This window comes from Rana temporaria, chromosome 11, assembly GCF_905171775.1.
Source record: "Rana temporaria chromosome 11, aRanTem1.1, whole genome shotgun sequence".
Lineage (NCBI taxonomy): Eukaryota > Metazoa > Chordata > Amphibia > Anura > Ranidae > Rana > Rana temporaria.
The window spans coordinates 50,840,144-50,858,293 of NC_053499.1; the positions used below are offsets into that span (position 1 = coordinate 50,840,144).

Here is an 18,150-nt window from a genome sequence, read left to right on the forward strand (position 1 = left end):
AAAAAAAAGCATCAGTACTTTGTTAATCATTGAATTGAATTAGGACATACAAAAAGATTTTAACCATTAAATATTTTTGCATCATTCTTTTTAACATAACAGGAATTTTTGTTTAGCCTAAATGAGCTAAAATTAAGTTGAACGATTACAGAAATGTAAGGAATCCCTGAAGCTTAACCACTTAAAGTGGAGGTTCACCCGAAAAGTAAATTTTTAACATTAGATTGATGCTCATTTTGTTTAGGGGAATCGGGTAGTTTTTTTAAAATCGAAGCAGTATTTACCATTTTAGAGAGCGATCTTCTCCGCCGCTTCCGGGTATGGGCTGCGGGACTGAGCGTTCCTATTTGATTGACAGGCTTCCGACGGTTTTCCGAAAGTAGCCGAACGTCGGTGCGCAGGCGTCGTATAGAGCCGCACCGACGTTCGGCTTCTTTCGGCTACTCGTGACGCGATGTATGCGACCGTCGGAAGCCTGTCGGAAGCCTGTCAATCAAATAGGAACGCCCAGTCCCGAAGACCATACCCGGAAGTGGCGGAGAAGATTGCTCTCTAAAACGGTAAGTACTGCTTCGATTTTTAAAAAACTACCCGATTCCCCATGACAAAATGAGCATCAATCTAATGTTAAAAAAAAAATTCGGGTGAACTCCCGCTTTAAGCCCCGGACCATATTGCTGGTCAAAGACCAGAGCACTTTTTGCCATTCTGCACTGTGTCGCTTTAACTGACGATTGCGCGGTCGTGCGACGTGGCTCCCAAACAAAATTGGCGTCCTTTTTTTCCCACAAATTCCCACATTTCTTTTGGTGGTATTTGATAACCTCTGCGGTTTTTAGTTTTTGTGCTATAAACAAAAATATAGCGACAATTTTGAAAAAAAATGAATATTTTTTACTTTTTGCTATAATAAATATCCCCCAAAAATATATAATAAAACAAGTTTTTTCCTCAGTTTAGGCCGATACGTATTCTTCTACATATTTTTCGTAAAATCGCAATAAGCGTTTATTGATTGGTTTGCGCAAAAGCTATAGCGTTTACAAAATAGGGGGTAGTTTTATGGCATTTTTATTAATATTTTTTTTCTAGTAATGGCGGCAATCAGCGTTTTTTTTTTCGGTACTACGACAATACGGCGGACACTTCGGACACTTTTGACACATTTTTGGGACCATTGGCATTTTTATAGCGATCAGTGCTATAAAAATGCATTGATTACTATAAAAATGACACTGGCAAGGAAGGGGTTAACACTAGGGGGCGGGGAAGGGGTTAAGTATGTTCCCTGGGTGTGTTCTAACTGTAGGGGGGTGGACTCACTAGGGGAAATCACATTGTATGAACAGACGGTCAGGCATTTCTCCCCTGACAGGACCGGGAGCTGTGTGTTTACACACACAGCTCCCGGTTCTCGCTCTGTAACGAGCGATCGCGGGTGCCTGGCGGTGATCGCGACCGCCCGGGAGTCAGGAGCGAGCGCCCCTAGTGGCCGCTTCGAGAGCCGACGTAGAGTTACGGGCTCTCGCGCAGGAGAGCCGACCTGCCGCCGTAGAACTGGGGCGGCTGGTCGGCAGCTAGTTAAACAGGCAGATTTAAGACACAAATGCAAGTACTTGAATTTGACTTGATAGAAGTCCCTGTACAGCAGAGCTTAGGCTGAGAAAAGGAAAACCAGCACAATAAGCCAATCAGCTATGCTGCAGGGTTCATGTGATAACAAGAAACATGCTGAGATGAGGAGAGAGCAAAGATGAGCTCATCAGTCTACTGCTTCATTGTATTGTCCACTCACCGTTTAGAGGAGGCCCATGACCTGTAAATGTTACTGAACTACAGCAAACAAAATTATTAGGCTGTCTGCCCTGCCAGGCAAGGCTATGATGTGTGGCAGAACTGTATAAACCTCAAGACTGGATGGAGGGAAATAAAAATCCATTTTCCTCCTGTTTCAGTTTCTCTGGCGCTTAGCTTTAATATGTATCAAATACTGAGTGAGATTATCTCTGTTTGCATCAAGTTACTATTGGTCATTTTCACACAACACTTTTGAAATAATTCTGTAGAACTTGATGTTTTACCTCAAACTCTTTGCTGAGCTTGATAAATATGCTTGTCTTTTTGTCCCACATCAGGATGAGCCCATTGTCAGCCTCAATGATGAGGTAGATACCCATGTGCCGGACCTTGTAGGGCACAACTCCTCCAATACCCCTTTCCACCACTTCAACGTGCTCCTCAGTAAGAACAAGTTCATAGTTCTGTGAATGGAAATATAGGCATGTCAGAGAGTAAAAAGAATGATAACAAATACCTTTATTACACTTGAAATTTTGATATAGATGATAATGATAATAAGTCTTTTACCTCCATGAAGACTTTAATACTCTTAGAGCATGTTGTTCCTGTGGTGCCACATGGGATGTTCTCAGTGATGACACGGAAGGTGCTGCTGTTTGCGGCCTGGCCACAGTGATCCTAAAATGCAATAAGGGAGCATGAAACAATACAATACACCTACAAGTTTCCTAATGCATAAAGTGGAACTAAAAACTATTTTAATCAGCAAGCATTAACTTTTTGTAATCCTTATGATGCTACTGTTAGGAAGGTACATTATATCTACTTGTTTTATCTGCTTCTTAAATTGCTTCCTGGTTTCTGGCCTAGGCCAAAATGATGTCATAAATCTAATGAGTATTTTTTTTCATGTGGAGGAGGGGAGAAGGGGTTTTCTCAGCTTAGCATGCCCTCCTGCCTGCATGCCTGAGCTAAGGGCATATGGATTCCAGGAAGTGAATGCTACATGAAGCCAGGGCTTCTGTCCCCATTTTAAATCAAAGTATTGGACGCAGGGCAAGGCATAATGAGAGAGCACAGATCCAGCATAAATACACTGAGTGTCTGCGACGGAGGTAAGCTCCAGATGATGTCACTAGACGAAACCGGTCAAGCACCCATTTGCAAACACTCCAAGGATATCTGACACAAGCGCTTGATTACTTCTTGCCAATTGTGAGTACCTGACTTTTATATAAAATATTTTTTTGATCAAAACGATACTGTACTATGTGAGTACTCTCTCTCCTCTGAGATATACATCTAAGTGAAGGGGTCCAAACAAGTGGATACTTGCCAGAGAGCGACACAGGGCTAATTCTGTGAAGGCGTATTACCCCTTGAGGGAGCACTGAGCACACTGTCATCTGCATATTATATGAAGCACGAAGCACTTTTTTTGCATGGACTGTTTATCTTATATCAGTGGATATTCACAGCACAGAGCACTTTAATTCAATTCATCCATTAATAATATATTTTTTATTTATATTTTTTTATTTTTTTTATAACTGTATGGACTTTTTTTCAAATGTTTAGTTGTTGATTTTGAGCACTATAGTCTTTGCCTATGATCTAGAAAGGGTTTGATATATATCCATATATACCCACACACCACGAATAACTATATACACACGGATTCATAGGAGGTTACTGATTTATTCCTCATCTTTAACTTTATTTTTATTCATTATTTTTTGGTTTTTACACAAATTTAGAGGCGCCAATACCTACTACCTCACTCCCATTTACATGAATCATCCGCCCTTACCCAAGATGGCTGTGGCTAGAAATGCTAGGGGGTGTTTTTCAAAAGAATTTCCAACAAAATGAAGCATGAAGACATGGATGAATGGGTGAGTTTTCTTTACTATTTAAAAATTAATTAAATAGCATTTTAAATTTGTGGTGCTGCTATGATAAAGTTGAGTTACATTTTGAGCAACCTTTGGGCCAGGTATCCAGCTGTGCACCAAGAATGTCTTTTGCATTTTGAAGGTCTCAGTATATTTCAGTAAATCGTAGCTTAAGCCGCGTACACACGATTAGTCCATCCGATGAGAACGGACTGACGGTCCGTTGTCCTAGGTTAACCGATGAAGCTGACTGATGGTCCGTCGCGCCTACACACCATTGGTTAAAAAAACGATTGTGTCAGAACGTGGTGACGTAAAACACAACGACGTGCTGAAAAAAACGAAGTTCAATCGGTTAAAAATCCACGCATGCTCAGAATCAAGTCAACAAATGCATGGATTTTTAACCGATGGTTGTGCCTACTAACGGTTAGCAATCCATCGGTTAAATTTTGAAGCAAATTGTCTTTTTTTTAACCGAAGGTTAAATAACCTATGGGGCCTACACACGATCGGTTTGGACCGATGAAAACGGTCCATCAGACCGTTATCCTCTGGTTAACCGATCGTGTGTACGAGGCCTTAGGCATTATTGACCAGTGTTAAAATTTGGACTTTTTGTAAAACAATGAGCACCCCTTATAGTGTTGCCGCGTACACACGATCATTTTTCGGCTTGTAACAAACAATGTTTTTCAGCCTCTAGAAAAAACAATGTTTTTTCCAACTTCATCATTAAAACGACGCTGCCCACACACGATCGTTAAAAAAAAATGCTCTAGCAAAGCGTGGTGACGTACAAGACGTACAACGGCACTATAAAGGGCAGTTTCATGCGGATGACGCCACCCTTGGGGCTGCTTTTGCTGATTTTGTGTTTGTAAAAGACGATTCGCGCTTTTGTGTCTGTTACAGCATGATGAATGTGCTTACTCCATTATGAACGGTAGTTTTACCAGAATGAGCGCTCCCATCCCATAACTTGCTTCTGAGCATGCGCAGGTTTTTAACGTTGTCTTAGCCCACACACAATCATTTCTTAAATGATATTTTTTTAAAACTACATGCCCAAACTACATACACACAATCATTTCTTAAATGATATTTTTTTAAAACTACATGCCCAAACTACATGCCCAAAAAATTTAAATGCCGAAAAATGACCGTGTGTACGCGGTATGTGAGCCCTTACACACAGTTTGCTGGAAACTTTCTAGTTACATTAGTTATAGGAATGTTTACTGAAATTAGCTTGGACTTTGCTAGCAAGTAGCAGCTTGTGCAGCAAGAGAAGGAAATGTTTGGAGTGAATGTTTGGAGTGAACCTGCATAATTTAGCTTTAAAATAATTTTACATATAAGATGCCCCCACATCCATAATTTCTTTTTAAAATGTAATAAATTTGTATGTTTATTACATTTTTTTTGTGCAGTTTTTGTGTTATTTTTTCAAAATTTTTTTATTGCTATACCGAGTTTGATTTTCTCTCTCCTTCTGCCAATGTGACAACAATTTTACCAGAGAGGAACAATTTCTAACAGGGACACAGACATCAATAAAAGGTTTATGATGATTGTACCGGTAACTTTCCCCTACTCCCCTAAAAAAGCTTTGAATGAAAATCAACTTTAAACATTTAGATCACTTTTTACTTGTAGTGTCGTTTTAAGGAAAAAAGGAAGATATATTAAGTCTTGCTGGTGTTTAGGAATGTGGTGCTGGCACAAAATATTACCATCCCGGAGTGTGTAGTTTGCTTAGAAAAATTGCAGCCCTCCAATTCTATGTTGTTAATGTGTGTCAGGTGGCCTCAGCATTACACCACTCCACAAGCTACGCCTCTGACATGTTTCGCTTAGGGTTGCCTCCTGCCTGGGTTTCACTTGGACAGTTCAGGTTTTGAATAATGTGTCTGGATTTCCGTTCGCCTGAGACCCAGACCCGCCTTGGGGGGAAGGCGGGTTTGTGCTTGTAGGGGAAGAGGATTTGTATTAAGAGAGGGAATTGAGGGGGGTGGGGATAAGTGCTAGGATGGGAAAAAGGGGGGTTTGTACTAGGACTGGTGATTTTGGAGATGTGGTGCAGGACTTGTGCTAAGGAAGGGGAAGAAGATTTTTTTTGGGGGGGGGGGATTGTTCTGTGAGGGGGTGGGAATTATATTTGGTGGTTGAGTGAGCATTAAGATTATTGCTGGATTTTTTTTTTGCAGGAATTGGAGTGGACATTTTTGTCAAGAGGAATTTATTCGGAAAACATACAGGGATTTTTAATAAAAGGGTAAAGTGGGGGAGAGTATTGCTGGGGGGGGGGGGGTTGTGCACAGTTTGGCCACACCCAATGTTCGACATGTAGTGCTAAACTCTATGCATTACTCCTCTCCTTGGGGAACTCAAAAGAGTCCCAGGTCTTTTACAAGCTTATACACTCTTTACACTCAAAAAAAAATGCTTTGTGCCACTGAAGTGTTCAGGTTTTGTTGAAGCATAGGTGGCAGCCCTAGGTTCGCTCCACCAACTGGGCCTTTGTCTTAGATGTATGGTGGAATGGTGTAAGGCTGAGGTAATCTCACACGCGTAAACAACACAGACTGGACAGGGAGAGCATCAATTTTTCTAAGCATTGAACATTTAGATGTACGTATAGTGTTACTAATGGATTAAAGATTCTAAGTAATAACTAAAAATGGTGATAATAATAAAAATAATAATAATATAGATGTCTTGGAGATCACTTTACCTGGGCAAGTATGTATTCGCAGTCTCCACTAAAGCTGTAGCTTTTAGCATCAAAGGTAGTATAGTGTCCATCTCCATACACAGCACATGTAGCCAGGCATGGGTTTTGGGTACACTGCCACATCCTATTTTTACAAGTGCTGTGTAGAAAAATAAATACAAATAAATAGATTTGTTCAGCCAGCTCAATATTGAATGAAGTTTACTTTGCATACTAGCATTCTTTTTTCATACCAGGTGTTGCATTTCATTTTAACTTGTTCCCCTGGCTGGTAAGTACCGTCATTGTGAACACATGGACAGTCATCTTCTTTAATGCAACCTCCTTTTCCATCTGCAACCAGACCAGCAGGGCACACACAGCCAGAGACACATTTAGCACTGTACTGTATAAAATAAATACCAAATGTCAAAATTACAATAAAGGAAATTCAAATTTTCAGATACATTCAGATTGCCATAATTACTTTCTTCCCATATTTTGCTGCGCAGGGTTTAGAAGACTTACACAAGCCATATCTAAGGTCTGGCAGCTTTTCTGGCACTCTGAACCTTTGGTGCCAACTGTGGCATTCTTGCAGTCAAAGTAAGCCATTGGAGATTTGCAGGCTGAGAAGACAATGCAAAAAAAATTATGTATAGATATATTATTAATATTGCACTACATTGTTATTAAATATATTATTATATTCTGTATTACATAATAGAAAATAAAATGGTAAGTTAGGTATAAAAGAAGTGCTCTATATGATTTGGAAAACATATTATTAATATTTCTTATTATATTGCATTGCATTTAGTATATTAAAAAAACCTAGACAATATATAATATATACAGACATGGGACATGGGAGAAGAACATGCCATTGCTTGAACTAGCTTGCTGAAGAAATTGGAGTATTGATAGAGATTAGAGAATGAAAAGGTCTTTGGCTAAGACCAAAACATTATGAGGCCATAGGGTAAATCTTTGTTAGCTTGTTTAGTTTGGAAAGAATTTATGTAGAATTGTGAAAGTTACTACAGGGTGAAACTAGACATTTTCTCGATGTGAGGTCTGAGAAAAGCAGGCCAACGCATTTGTGGGGTAGGCATAACTAGGGCCGAAACAACTGATCGGTTAATCGACAACTAATCGATTATGAAAATAGTTGTCAACTATTTTCATAATCGATTAATCGGCCAGTTGATTAGTTGGCCTGCATATAGTATGCATTATTTGTTTACATATCAGGAAATACAGTGCAGCACACATACAGCTCAGTACACCATCCATACATGTCACTAAGTGCCTGAGAATTTGTGAATGTGAAAGTGCGAGGAGCAATGCCTCATGGGACATGTAGTCCTGGGCAGGAAGTGAGTGGTTCTAAAGGCAGGAGTTTTTTTACCTTGCTATAGGGGGCGCTCTATACTATACTTTGCAGCTTGCTATTGAGGCTCTCTGAGGGCAGGAGGAGTCATAAGCATCGGTGAGGGACCCCAGAAGTGGAGGATCAGGGCTGCTCTGTGCAAAACCATTACACAGAGAAGGTAAGTATAACAAGTTTATTTAAAAAAATAAAAATCACTTTATAGACTGCAGGGAAGATCAGCATCTGAACCCAAAGAAAGTGGAGGTAATAGAAGGCATTACAATTACTGTAGTTGGTTATTTATATTTACCACTGCATATGGATATTTAAGAATACATTGCTTTTTTTTATTATTATCATTTACATATTAATTAAATTGTACACCACACTTTTTTTAAGATTATCCGATTAGTTGATTAATCAAAACAATAATCGGCCAACTAATCGATTATGAAAATAATCGTTAGTTGCAGCCCTAGGCAAAACATAACATATTAAAAAATGGAAGGGCATTTGTAAAGTAGAGATGGGTCATGAAAGGCAATGCTCTTCATGTGAGTTATAACTGCACATCTCAAGGCTTAGTGGAAATTACCTGTGAAAAAGGAAATGTTGAACAGTCTGGGCAATGCAGGGGGCAAAGTACAGGAGCAGGGGGCAGAGTAGAAATAGAAGACTTTTAAGAAGGGCCAAAAATAAAGTTACAGCAAGTTGGGAAGGCTGCCTGGTGTTATTTTAGTGGTATTATGATTTTTTTTTTCTTATATATATATGAACGTTACCTGTTTCAACACTTCCAATACAGCTTAATTTTCCCTGAGCGCAAGTGCTATAAATGAAAGAGTACAACAGAAACATAAATGCAAATATAATAGGGTATCATCTGATACTAAAAGTCATATGTACCAACAAGGAACAAGGGAGTGGCTTCATCACATAGATTTACATTTTTTTTTTTGAAAGGTGTTTTAACTTTTTCCATAAACAATATTTTTTTTTCAATATTAGTAAGTATTGTATGCTAGCAGATTATTGTCATATAGATAAATATGGTAAGTATTGTAGGGCAGCTGAATAATGGGAATAATAAATACTTGATAATATTTTGTTCAGCTGTTCTAAGCTGCTTCTTGTATAGTAGATTATATAGAACTTAAAATCAATGTCCACACTCACCACATAATGCCGTTATCATGGACAACTTCTCCAGAAGGCACAGCAGATCCCTTGTAGTAACATGGACAGGCAGCAGCAGGGACACATTTGCCACTGTCATCAATGTAAAATCCTTTGGAACAGGTGCAGCCATCAACAGGTATGAATTTGATGCTGCAGGTGACATCAGGTTCACTGAGAGAACGGCAGGTTGGCTGGCATGTACTGGTGGAGTAGCTGTAGTTCAGTGATTTGGGGCAGGTGTGCATGTACTTGGCTAAGTTTTAAAAAAAGTGAACATTTCAAATCAGTATAATTTATAATATTTATTTATAGAAAAAGCATTGGAAAGAAGGGGGTGGGTCAAGAACAAAAAAAAATAAAAAAATGTAATAATATGTTTCTGTGCAGAAGTTTGACAGATTACATTAAAAAAACACTTACTGCACACATTTTCTCTCCATCCAGTCAGTATGATTCCTTTAGTAGCACAGGCTCGGACGTAGGAAGAGAGGGAGGCGCACATGCACTCCTCACTTTTTTCACAGTTGCAGGTGTCAAACATGCAGTTCTGATAAGAAACACAGATACCGTAGTTAAGTTCAAACTACTATAATAAATAATTATACATTTCCAAACAATTTTCTAATTTGTTGTGAGAGGCCTGAATAACATACCTCTTGATGGACAGAGGTTTATAAAAGTACAAGTATAGATGGGAAAGGATTGCACACTTTGCTGCTAATTTTCACACAGAGTTCTTTATTATTTCTCGTAATCTCCTGAATAATCTTTTTTTTTTAAGCAAGCTAGATCTCCATAATAATGTTTAAAATGTATTTTTATAGTGATCTTTTTTCTCTTTTTTTTAATCAAGATCTCCTTCTTTTTTTTTTTTTATTGTTTATTTAAAAAAAAAATTGTAAAGCATACAAAGTAACACAAAGAATACAAACTCTGTGAACAATACAGATACACACTGCCATTTATAAAAAAATAAGAAAAAATAAACCATAAGAATAACAATCAGAACAAAATTGCGGCCTTAGTTGACTTAGAATATTCACAAACAAGGGTTCAAACCTGCACTAAGTAATGCACCATACCAACAGGGGGGGGTGGGGGGTGGAGGGAATGCACAACAGACATCAACTACAACAGTCAAATGTTCCATCCTACGTATATCAGCCATAATAAAGAAACATTTGGGGAGTTTAGGGGGAGAAGTGGAGAGCCAAAGCCTAGGGATAGTATAAATAGTATAAAGAATAAATAGTATAAAGAACATTAGTCTCCGTTTAGCTTTAGGGATATTTTGGAAAGGGAGACCTAGTAGATGCATAGGATTTACAGAAATGGGGATCTCTAGCAACTTTTCCAGAAGCGTTTGGATCTGGACCCAAAACTGATTAACTGAGGGGCATTCCCAAAAAATATGGTAATGTGAGCCCACCGCATTATTACATCTACAGCATTGTTTTGAGGTTTTTGGATTCCGGCCATGTAAGAGTTCTGGGATCCTATACCAAAAAAGTAGAACTTTATACACGCTTTCTATATAAGTCACACAGCTGGAGATTTTGGAGGTGGACTCCCAGATCTTCCCCCAATCCAACAAGGAAATGTCATGCTAAAGGATCTGAGACCACTTCCTCCAGAAATAGTTAAGGGGGTGGCTTTGTGTAAGATTTTGTAAATGGTGGATATTAATTGGGGTTCGTAAGGGCCCTTGGCGCATAGCATTTCAAATTCCGATGGTTTCTCTATGGATAGGAAAGGGGATCTGGTGAAGAAGAAATGTCTGATCTGCAGGTAAGAATAGAAAAGTGGACGACGGCTGGTGGGCGGAGCCTAGCGGGTAGGCAATGCTGAGCTAGAGCTCCGCTCCGTGACAGAGATTGACCCGCAAATAACGGAGGAACACTGTGGGCATAACCACCCAGAATACTGGGCAAAGCTTCAGGAAGGGTGAGAGAACATTTTTATACGCTATGGTGCTGAAAGGAACGAGAGGAAAGGGGAAATTGCTTCACAGCAGCAGCGCACAGCATCCCCAGTCTCCTCAGCATCTCAAAATCACCTCAGAGAGAAAGGCACCAGCCCCCTCTGAGGGATTCACCTCAGTGAAGCAGAAAAAGGCCAGCATTAAAAGCGCAAAACAAATGGCTTCTCTCAATACTACTGTCTCAGATAGTGAGGAGGATGACAATGTGACAAACCCTACAGCAATATGTCACAGCACAGCGGTACCCACAAGTCTCCTGAGGCAATTTGAAAAGATACTGCACAAGGCGCTCCAGACCACTTCAGATCAGATAACAAATAGCCTGACTAAAGAAATTAGGGAGCTTGGGGGCCGCACAGAAGTACTTGAGACTAAAATGGATGATTTAGAAGCTTACACTCAGGACTGTGTATCTGAAATTGACACCTTAAAAGAGGAAAACTTGATATTGCAAAATAGATTGGAGGAATTCGAAAACAGAGCCAGGAGATCAAATTTGAGGTTCAGGGGACTACCGGAATCTATCATTGACCTAAATGGTACAATGTTGGCACTGTGTCAGGAAATATTACCTGGGATACCAGCTGACAGGCTGGAAATGGACAGAGTTCACCGAGCACTAACGTCCAGGAAGGCTGATGGTCCCCCTAGGGACATCATAGCTAAATTTCATTTCTATCGAACAAAGGAGCTGATTCTGCAGACCACCAGAGAGAAGAGCAAGCTAACTTTTCAGGGGAATGAATATCAAATCTTTGCGGACATTTCGCAAATGACAATCAACAAAAGGAGAGAAATGAGACCCCTCCTATACGAATTGCAGCAACGCCAAATCAAATATCAATGGGGCTTCCCTTTCTCCCTGCGATTCACCTGTCAAGGCACAAAAATTGTGTGTAGAACACCAGCTCAGCTTCAACAGGCCCTGCTGGACTTCAAAATAATTGACAGACCTCCGTCGGCAACTGCAGCCCGCAGAAGATCAGCTTCCACTTCGCCACGGGACAACTCGCCGCTTGGAAGCATTGAACTTCATTTTATTTAGCACATCGTGTGTTTGACGTCACCGCGTTCTGACCCGATCGTTTTTTGGAACGATGCTGTGTACGTACATCAGACCATCAGGCCACTTCAGCGGTGAACCGATGGAAATGGCCCGTCGGACAATTCTCATCGGTTTGGAATGACCGTGTGTACGCGGCCTAAGAAGTGGTGGGCATGGGGAGGATAGAGAGTAAGGCTCGGAGTATCTTCTCCATATAGACAAGGTAAAAAGCATTGGGGCTAAACTTATACCTCTCGGTTTGGGCATATGTTTGTCATTAGATGGCCAGAGCATATAACATGGGTGTACCGGTGCGGTAACACTCATTTTAATCTCCACCCACCTACCTACCTCCCCTAGTTTTACGATCCATGACCACCGACCCCGCCACTCGGTGGGAAGCATTGTTCCAGATGAAACCGAAACTTCTCCTCTGAAAAGCTTTCAATTGTGACATTGGGATAGACACTGGGAGTATCTCAAACAGATACAGCAGTTTAGGGAGTATCGACATTTTGAGGACATTAATACGTCCCAGAAGGGAAAGGGGAGGCTGGTCCAATGGGTCAATAAGCGATTCATTTCTGTGAAAAAGGGGAGGAGGTTAGCCTGGTACAAGGTGGAATATGATGACGTGAGTGGGAACACCAATGGTAGGTATAATTTTGTTGAAGAAAAGCTAGTTGAGAGGGGGTGATATTAGTAGGTAGGGCTTCAGTTTTGGCAGTGTTGATTTTAAAACCGGAAATGGAACTAAAAGATGATAAGATGTTATGGAGGGAGGGGAGGGATGTGTGTAGGTGCGTAAGCGTTAAGAGAACATCATATGCAAGGAGGGATAGCTTATACTCCGTTTGACGTAATTGTACACTTTTAACAGTAGAGCATTCACGTATGGCCACTGCCAGGGGTTCTAAGCTGAGGATAAAAAGTAAAGGTGACAAAGGGCAGCCCTGTCTCATACCATTACTAGGGAAAACATCAGCGATAGATGGGAGGAGAGCAGAACCTGAGAGGTGGGATTTGAGTATAGAGTCTGAAGGGCTTGGATAAAAGGGCCAGAGAAACTGTATTTTGATAAGATTGTGAACATAAAGGACCAACTGAGACGGTCAAATGTTTTTTGGGAATCTAAACTAAATATTAAAGCGTTTAGTTTTCGTTAATAGGTTGATGAGGTCTATCGTGCATCGCGTATTGTCGCCTGCATGTCTCCTAGGGACAAATCCCACTTGATCTCTATGAATCGGATCTCTTTTTTTTTTTTTTCCAGAGATCTCCATAATATTTTTTTTTGTTTTGTGTTTCAAGTTACCACAACGCCATTATTATCTTATATTTTTTAACCTCAAGGAGGTTGGATGGTGTTGGTGTCCCTTGTTAATTTGACATTGTATTTTTGTGGCTGAAAAGCATGAATCGTCTCTCACCAAACTTCTACTAACACGAGATTAGCAGAAGGAGCCCAAAGGGTGGCGCACTTGGTATTAACTACTTAAGGACCGCCTCCTGCACATATACGTCGGCAGAATAGCATGGATGGGCACAAGCACGTACCTGTACGTCCTCTTCAAGTGCCCAGCCGTGGGCGCGCGCCCGCAGCGCGCTCCTGCAACCCGGTCCGAAGCTCCATGACCACTGCCGTGGGACCCGCAGACCCGATTACCGCCAGAGTCCTGCGATCAGTCCCCAGAGCTGAAGAACGGGGAGAGCTATGTGTAAATACAGCTTCCCTGTTCTTCACTGTGGCGCTGTCATTGATCATCTGTTCCATGATATAGGGAAAGGCGATTAATGAAGTCACATGTCCAGCCCCGTCCCCCTACAGTTAGAAACACATATGAGGTCACACTTAACCCCTTCAGCGCCCCCTAGTGGTTAACTCCCAAACTGCAATTGTCATTTTCACAGTAAACAATGCATTTTTATAGCATTTTTTGCTGTGAAAATGACAATGGTCCCAAAAATGTGGCAAAATTGTCCGATGTATCCGCCATAATGCAGCAGTCACGAAAAAAATTGCTGATCGCCGCCATTAGTAGTAAAAAAAAAATGATAAATAAAAATGCAATAAAACTATCCCCTATTTTGTAAACACTATACATTTTGCGCAAACCAATCTATAAATGCTTATTGCGATTTTTTTTAACAAAAATATGTACAAGAATACGTATTGGCCTAAACTGAGAAAAAAATATGTTTTTTGGAGGTATTTATTATAGCAAAAATTCTCGCTCTATTTTTGTTTATAGCCAAAAAATAAAAACCGCAGAGGTGATCAAATATCACCAAAAGAAAGCTCTATTTGTGGGAAAAAAACGAACGCCAATTTTGTTTGGGAGCCACATCGCACGACCGCGCAATTGTGAGTTAAAGCGACGCAGTGCCGAATCGCAAAAACTGGCCAGGTCCTTTACCTGTGTAATGGTCCGGGTCTTAAGTGGTTAAACTTCCCTTTTATAGTGCCGTTGTACATGTTGTACGTGACCCGCGTTCTTTTTTCATTTTTTTTTTTTTTTTGTAAAAAAAACAATTTGTGCAACATCCATCGAAGTACAAGTACCAAATTTATCGGCGTATAACACACACAGGTGTATTATACGCACCCCAATTTTAGGAGGTACGTTTAAGGAAAAAACTTACATTTTAAATAAAGAACTGCCACCATTGCAGCATGATCAGTGTCCATCTGCAGCCTTGCCCATCATTGCAGCATGATCAGTGCCCATCTGCAGTCCTGCCCCTCTTTGCAGCATGATCAGTGACCACCATGATCAGTGACCATCTGCAGTCTTGCAACTCTTTGTAGCATGATCAGTGCCCATCTGCATTATTTTCCCCTGCCGAGATAGACAGAGCCGGATCTCCTGTGTACTCGGGTCGTCTCGCAGTCTTGCCCAGTCCTGGCCCTTTAGCCTGGCTCCTATGACGGACATAACATCGGTCCAATGGCAGAAGTAAATGCTAGGAGGCGGGACTGGGCGTGACTGCGAGTGGAGCAGAGTGGAGCTGAGTACACAGGAGATTCAGCTCTGTCTATTTTGGCGGCACTCTTGCCCTCCGAGGCAGCCGTTCGGCGTATAACACGCACCCACGATTTTCTCCTGATTTTAAGGGGAAAAATGTGCGTGTTATACACTGATAAATACAGCATATTGTTTTATATCTGAATGCTTATGTTCAACTTATCTTTTCAATAAAACGTTATGTAACTGAAGATTTCCTCTTTTAGCTTACTTGTTTGTAAAGATTGGGATTAACAGTAGCATGGCAGGAAGCAAATGGTCCAGTTGGGTCAGAAATAAGACCACACCAGTGTTGGGCATAATTCGCTGTAATGAAGCACATAAAATAATTCAATTTTGAAAAAAAAATATGTTTTGCTTATGTATTTTTCAAGTCTATATGTATATTATACCTTTCACAAGTAGAAACAGATAGTAAAGTGATTCTAAAAGCTGAGTTTTTTTTTACCTCAAAGTGTCACTAAACCCACATCATAAAAAACTATCAATGAATGGTGTATTACATGCTGTTCATACTCAGTCACTATGAGATTCCTTTTCTGCATTGTGCTAAACACCAGATTGATCTGTTGTCTATCTCCTCCTTCTGTCCAAGTCCCCAATTCAGCTAAGGATTTTGCAGAGCAGTGTTGGAAGCTCTGCACATGCTCAGTTTTCAGTGAGATTCTATGCTGAGCATTTTCTTCCTATCACATCTAAGCAGCCTATGGGACTATAGAGTCACACCTGTGAGTGTATAAACGTATAAATTACAGCCAAGTCCCTCCCTCCTCCTTGCCCACTAACCAGCTAAACACAATGGGGGCGGGATATTATATGTAGATTAATGGAGGCTTCATCTCCCTCTTATTCTAAGACACGGTCTTAAGGGGTGTGACACAGCCTGTGACTGGGAGAATTCCACACACACTATAATTTTGCCAAAAATAATAAAGATTTATTTTCAAATACATATATGTATGATGATGTAAAACAGTTTTTTGATATGATTTTGTTTACTCTATATTCCAAAGGTTGTGTTTCTTTTTTTGTGACCAGCAGCAGAGGACTAGAATCTCCTCCTGCTTATGTTTCCCTGCAGACAGGCTGGGAAAGAGCTGGGTGATGTGACAGCTGTATATCAATTAGAAAAAGGTACTTGGTTGTCTTTTTTTTTATAATTACAGTGCCATCATCAACATAAAGAAAGGACAATGTAAATTAAACAGTGTGTGTTTAATATCAATTTAATGCATCCAATGCATTAAGGTAAAAAAAAGCCTTTAGAGTGCAGCTCCTCCTCCATTTCCCCTTTATACTTACCTGAGTCCGATCTTGACCCATCGATATGTACAATAGATGATATAATATCAAAAACTAGCAAACATAAAACATCAGAACAACAAATAATAAAACACTTGGGGGGATCAAAAAATTGCAAAAATTTGGTTTGCAATTTTTTGATCCCTCCAAGTGTTATATTGTTTGTTGTTCTGATGTTTTATGTTTGCTAGTTTTTGATATTATATCATCTATTGTACATACTACCTCCTGAAGAAGCGGTCACCAAACCAAACCGGTAGAGGTTCTCCTATGACTCCTCCTCACAACCCCAGATACCCCACGGTTTTCCGTTTGTAATAATGATTCTGTATCTTAAGTGAGGTTGTTAGTCCTAGTCCTGATTTATATGTATGTTTTTATGTATAATAAATGATTTTTTTACTACATTGACTCATGTTATCAGTACCGAGAAAGTCCATTGATACACTTTTGTCTGGGTAATAGTTCGTGTGAGTTTGCGGTACTAGCAGCCGCTATCCCTCTATTCCCGGTCCCCCTCTTTTTCCTTGACCCATCAATGTGCACAAGAGCAGTGTCTCTCTTAGCTCTCTACCTCCTCATTAGCACAGAGACCGTAACAGGTTCCATTTGCTCCTGTTGCTTTCAATCACAGCCAGTGAAGAGGGTGTGCGGCTGAGCTGTGCTTTGTGTGTCCTTTACAATCACTTTAAGTTACAGTAAGTTTTTTAAACTGGAATGATACCTTTTTAATGTCTAAATTTAGCCAAACCATTGAGCATAGTTGTGTCAAGAAATAAGAAAGAAGGTTGTTCTTGCTGTCTCTAGAGGGAGTTTTTATTTTTCATATCTATCTATCTATTATCTGTACGTTGTGATCTTTTCAAATACAGTTTCCATTAAGAAAACAAATCTTACCATTTTCCACACTGAGGGAACAAGGGTCTTCATAAACATTTTTAACATTTGAACAGGTTCCCTGGGTTTTCCATGTGTTGGCAAAGGATGCTGCAGTGCCTTCAATTACACCACTGATGGTTTGGAAGTCATCTGACTGTTTGTCATTAAAGTTCCCACAGAGACCTAAAATTATTTGCTAGTTAAAAAAAGATTGAACATATGCATTGGTTCACAGAGCAGTAAAAAAAATCACAGTGCTAAACTTACCACATGCCAGGCCCTTATAAGCTGGGTCCAGGGCAACATAGACCTGCATGAATGGAGTGAGTTGAGCCACGATCTGTACTCCCAGATTGGTGTGAACAATGATGTAGAATGAGGACGGTCTGAAGATGGTGACATTTGCTACCAAATAGAATGCAACTCTTAGATCACGTATAACAAATTTACAAAGCATTAACTAGCTCCACAAATATTTTCCTAGCAAACATTGTTCTCAATGTTTCATACCTGCAGATACAGGCAGCTGAGTGTAGATGCTGTTGACAAAGACACTGCCGCATGGCTTGATTACAATAATCTGTTGGAATAAGGCAACAAAAGGTGATCAATAAGTCAGAATACAGCAATAATAGAACTACTAGGATATATTCATATTAGAAGCGATATGAAAATAGCAATATAATTACAGTCACAGAGAAATGAATCTATTGCATTTGCAAAAAGGAAAACTCTATTTAATCACATTAGAAATCTGTAAGGCTGATGAGAAAGTCGCCAAGAAAGTTAAGTCTGAGCGGAAGAAAAGAAAACTGTAAGGCCTCCTACACACGATAGGTTAACCAGAGGACAACGGTCTGAAGGACCGATAGTCATAGGTTAACCGATGAAGCTGACTGATGGTCCGTCGTGCGTACACACCATCAGTTAAAAAAACGATTGTGTCAGAACG

The 18,150-nt window shown here is 40.2% G+C and overlaps 1 protein-coding gene across 11 annotated transcripts in view; it reads right to left on the reverse strand.

Annotated features, from left to right (window-relative positions):
- Window positions 1-18,150, reverse strand: part of LOC120916761 (mucin-5AC-like) — a 295,447-nt gene that overhangs the window by 263,762 nt on the left and 13,535 nt on the right. For all 11 annotated transcript variants that reach the window (XM_040327691.1, XM_040327692.1, XM_040327689.1 and 8 more), the window contains exons 13-24: window positions 17,709-17,778; window positions 17,466-17,603; window positions 17,217-17,381; window positions 15,229-15,323; window positions 9,386-9,512; window positions 8,963-9,218; window positions 8,569-8,615; window positions 6,940-7,040; window positions 6,666-6,817; window positions 6,433-6,571; window positions 2,368-2,478; window positions 2,082-2,261 (exon numbers count right to left, since the gene is read on the reverse strand). In XM_040327691.1, the coding sequence (XP_040183625.1) occupies window positions 2,082-2,261; window positions 2,368-2,478; window positions 6,433-6,571; window positions 6,666-6,817; window positions 6,940-7,040; window positions 8,569-8,615; window positions 8,963-9,218; window positions 9,386-9,512; window positions 15,229-15,323; window positions 17,217-17,381; window positions 17,466-17,603; window positions 17,709-17,778 (1,581 nt within the window). The remainder of the gene's footprint in view (window positions 1-2,081; window positions 2,262-2,367; window positions 2,479-6,432; window positions 6,572-6,665; window positions 6,818-6,939; window positions 7,041-8,568; window positions 8,616-8,962; window positions 9,219-9,385; window positions 9,513-15,228; window positions 15,324-17,216; window positions 17,382-17,465; window positions 17,604-17,708; window positions 17,779-18,150) is intronic.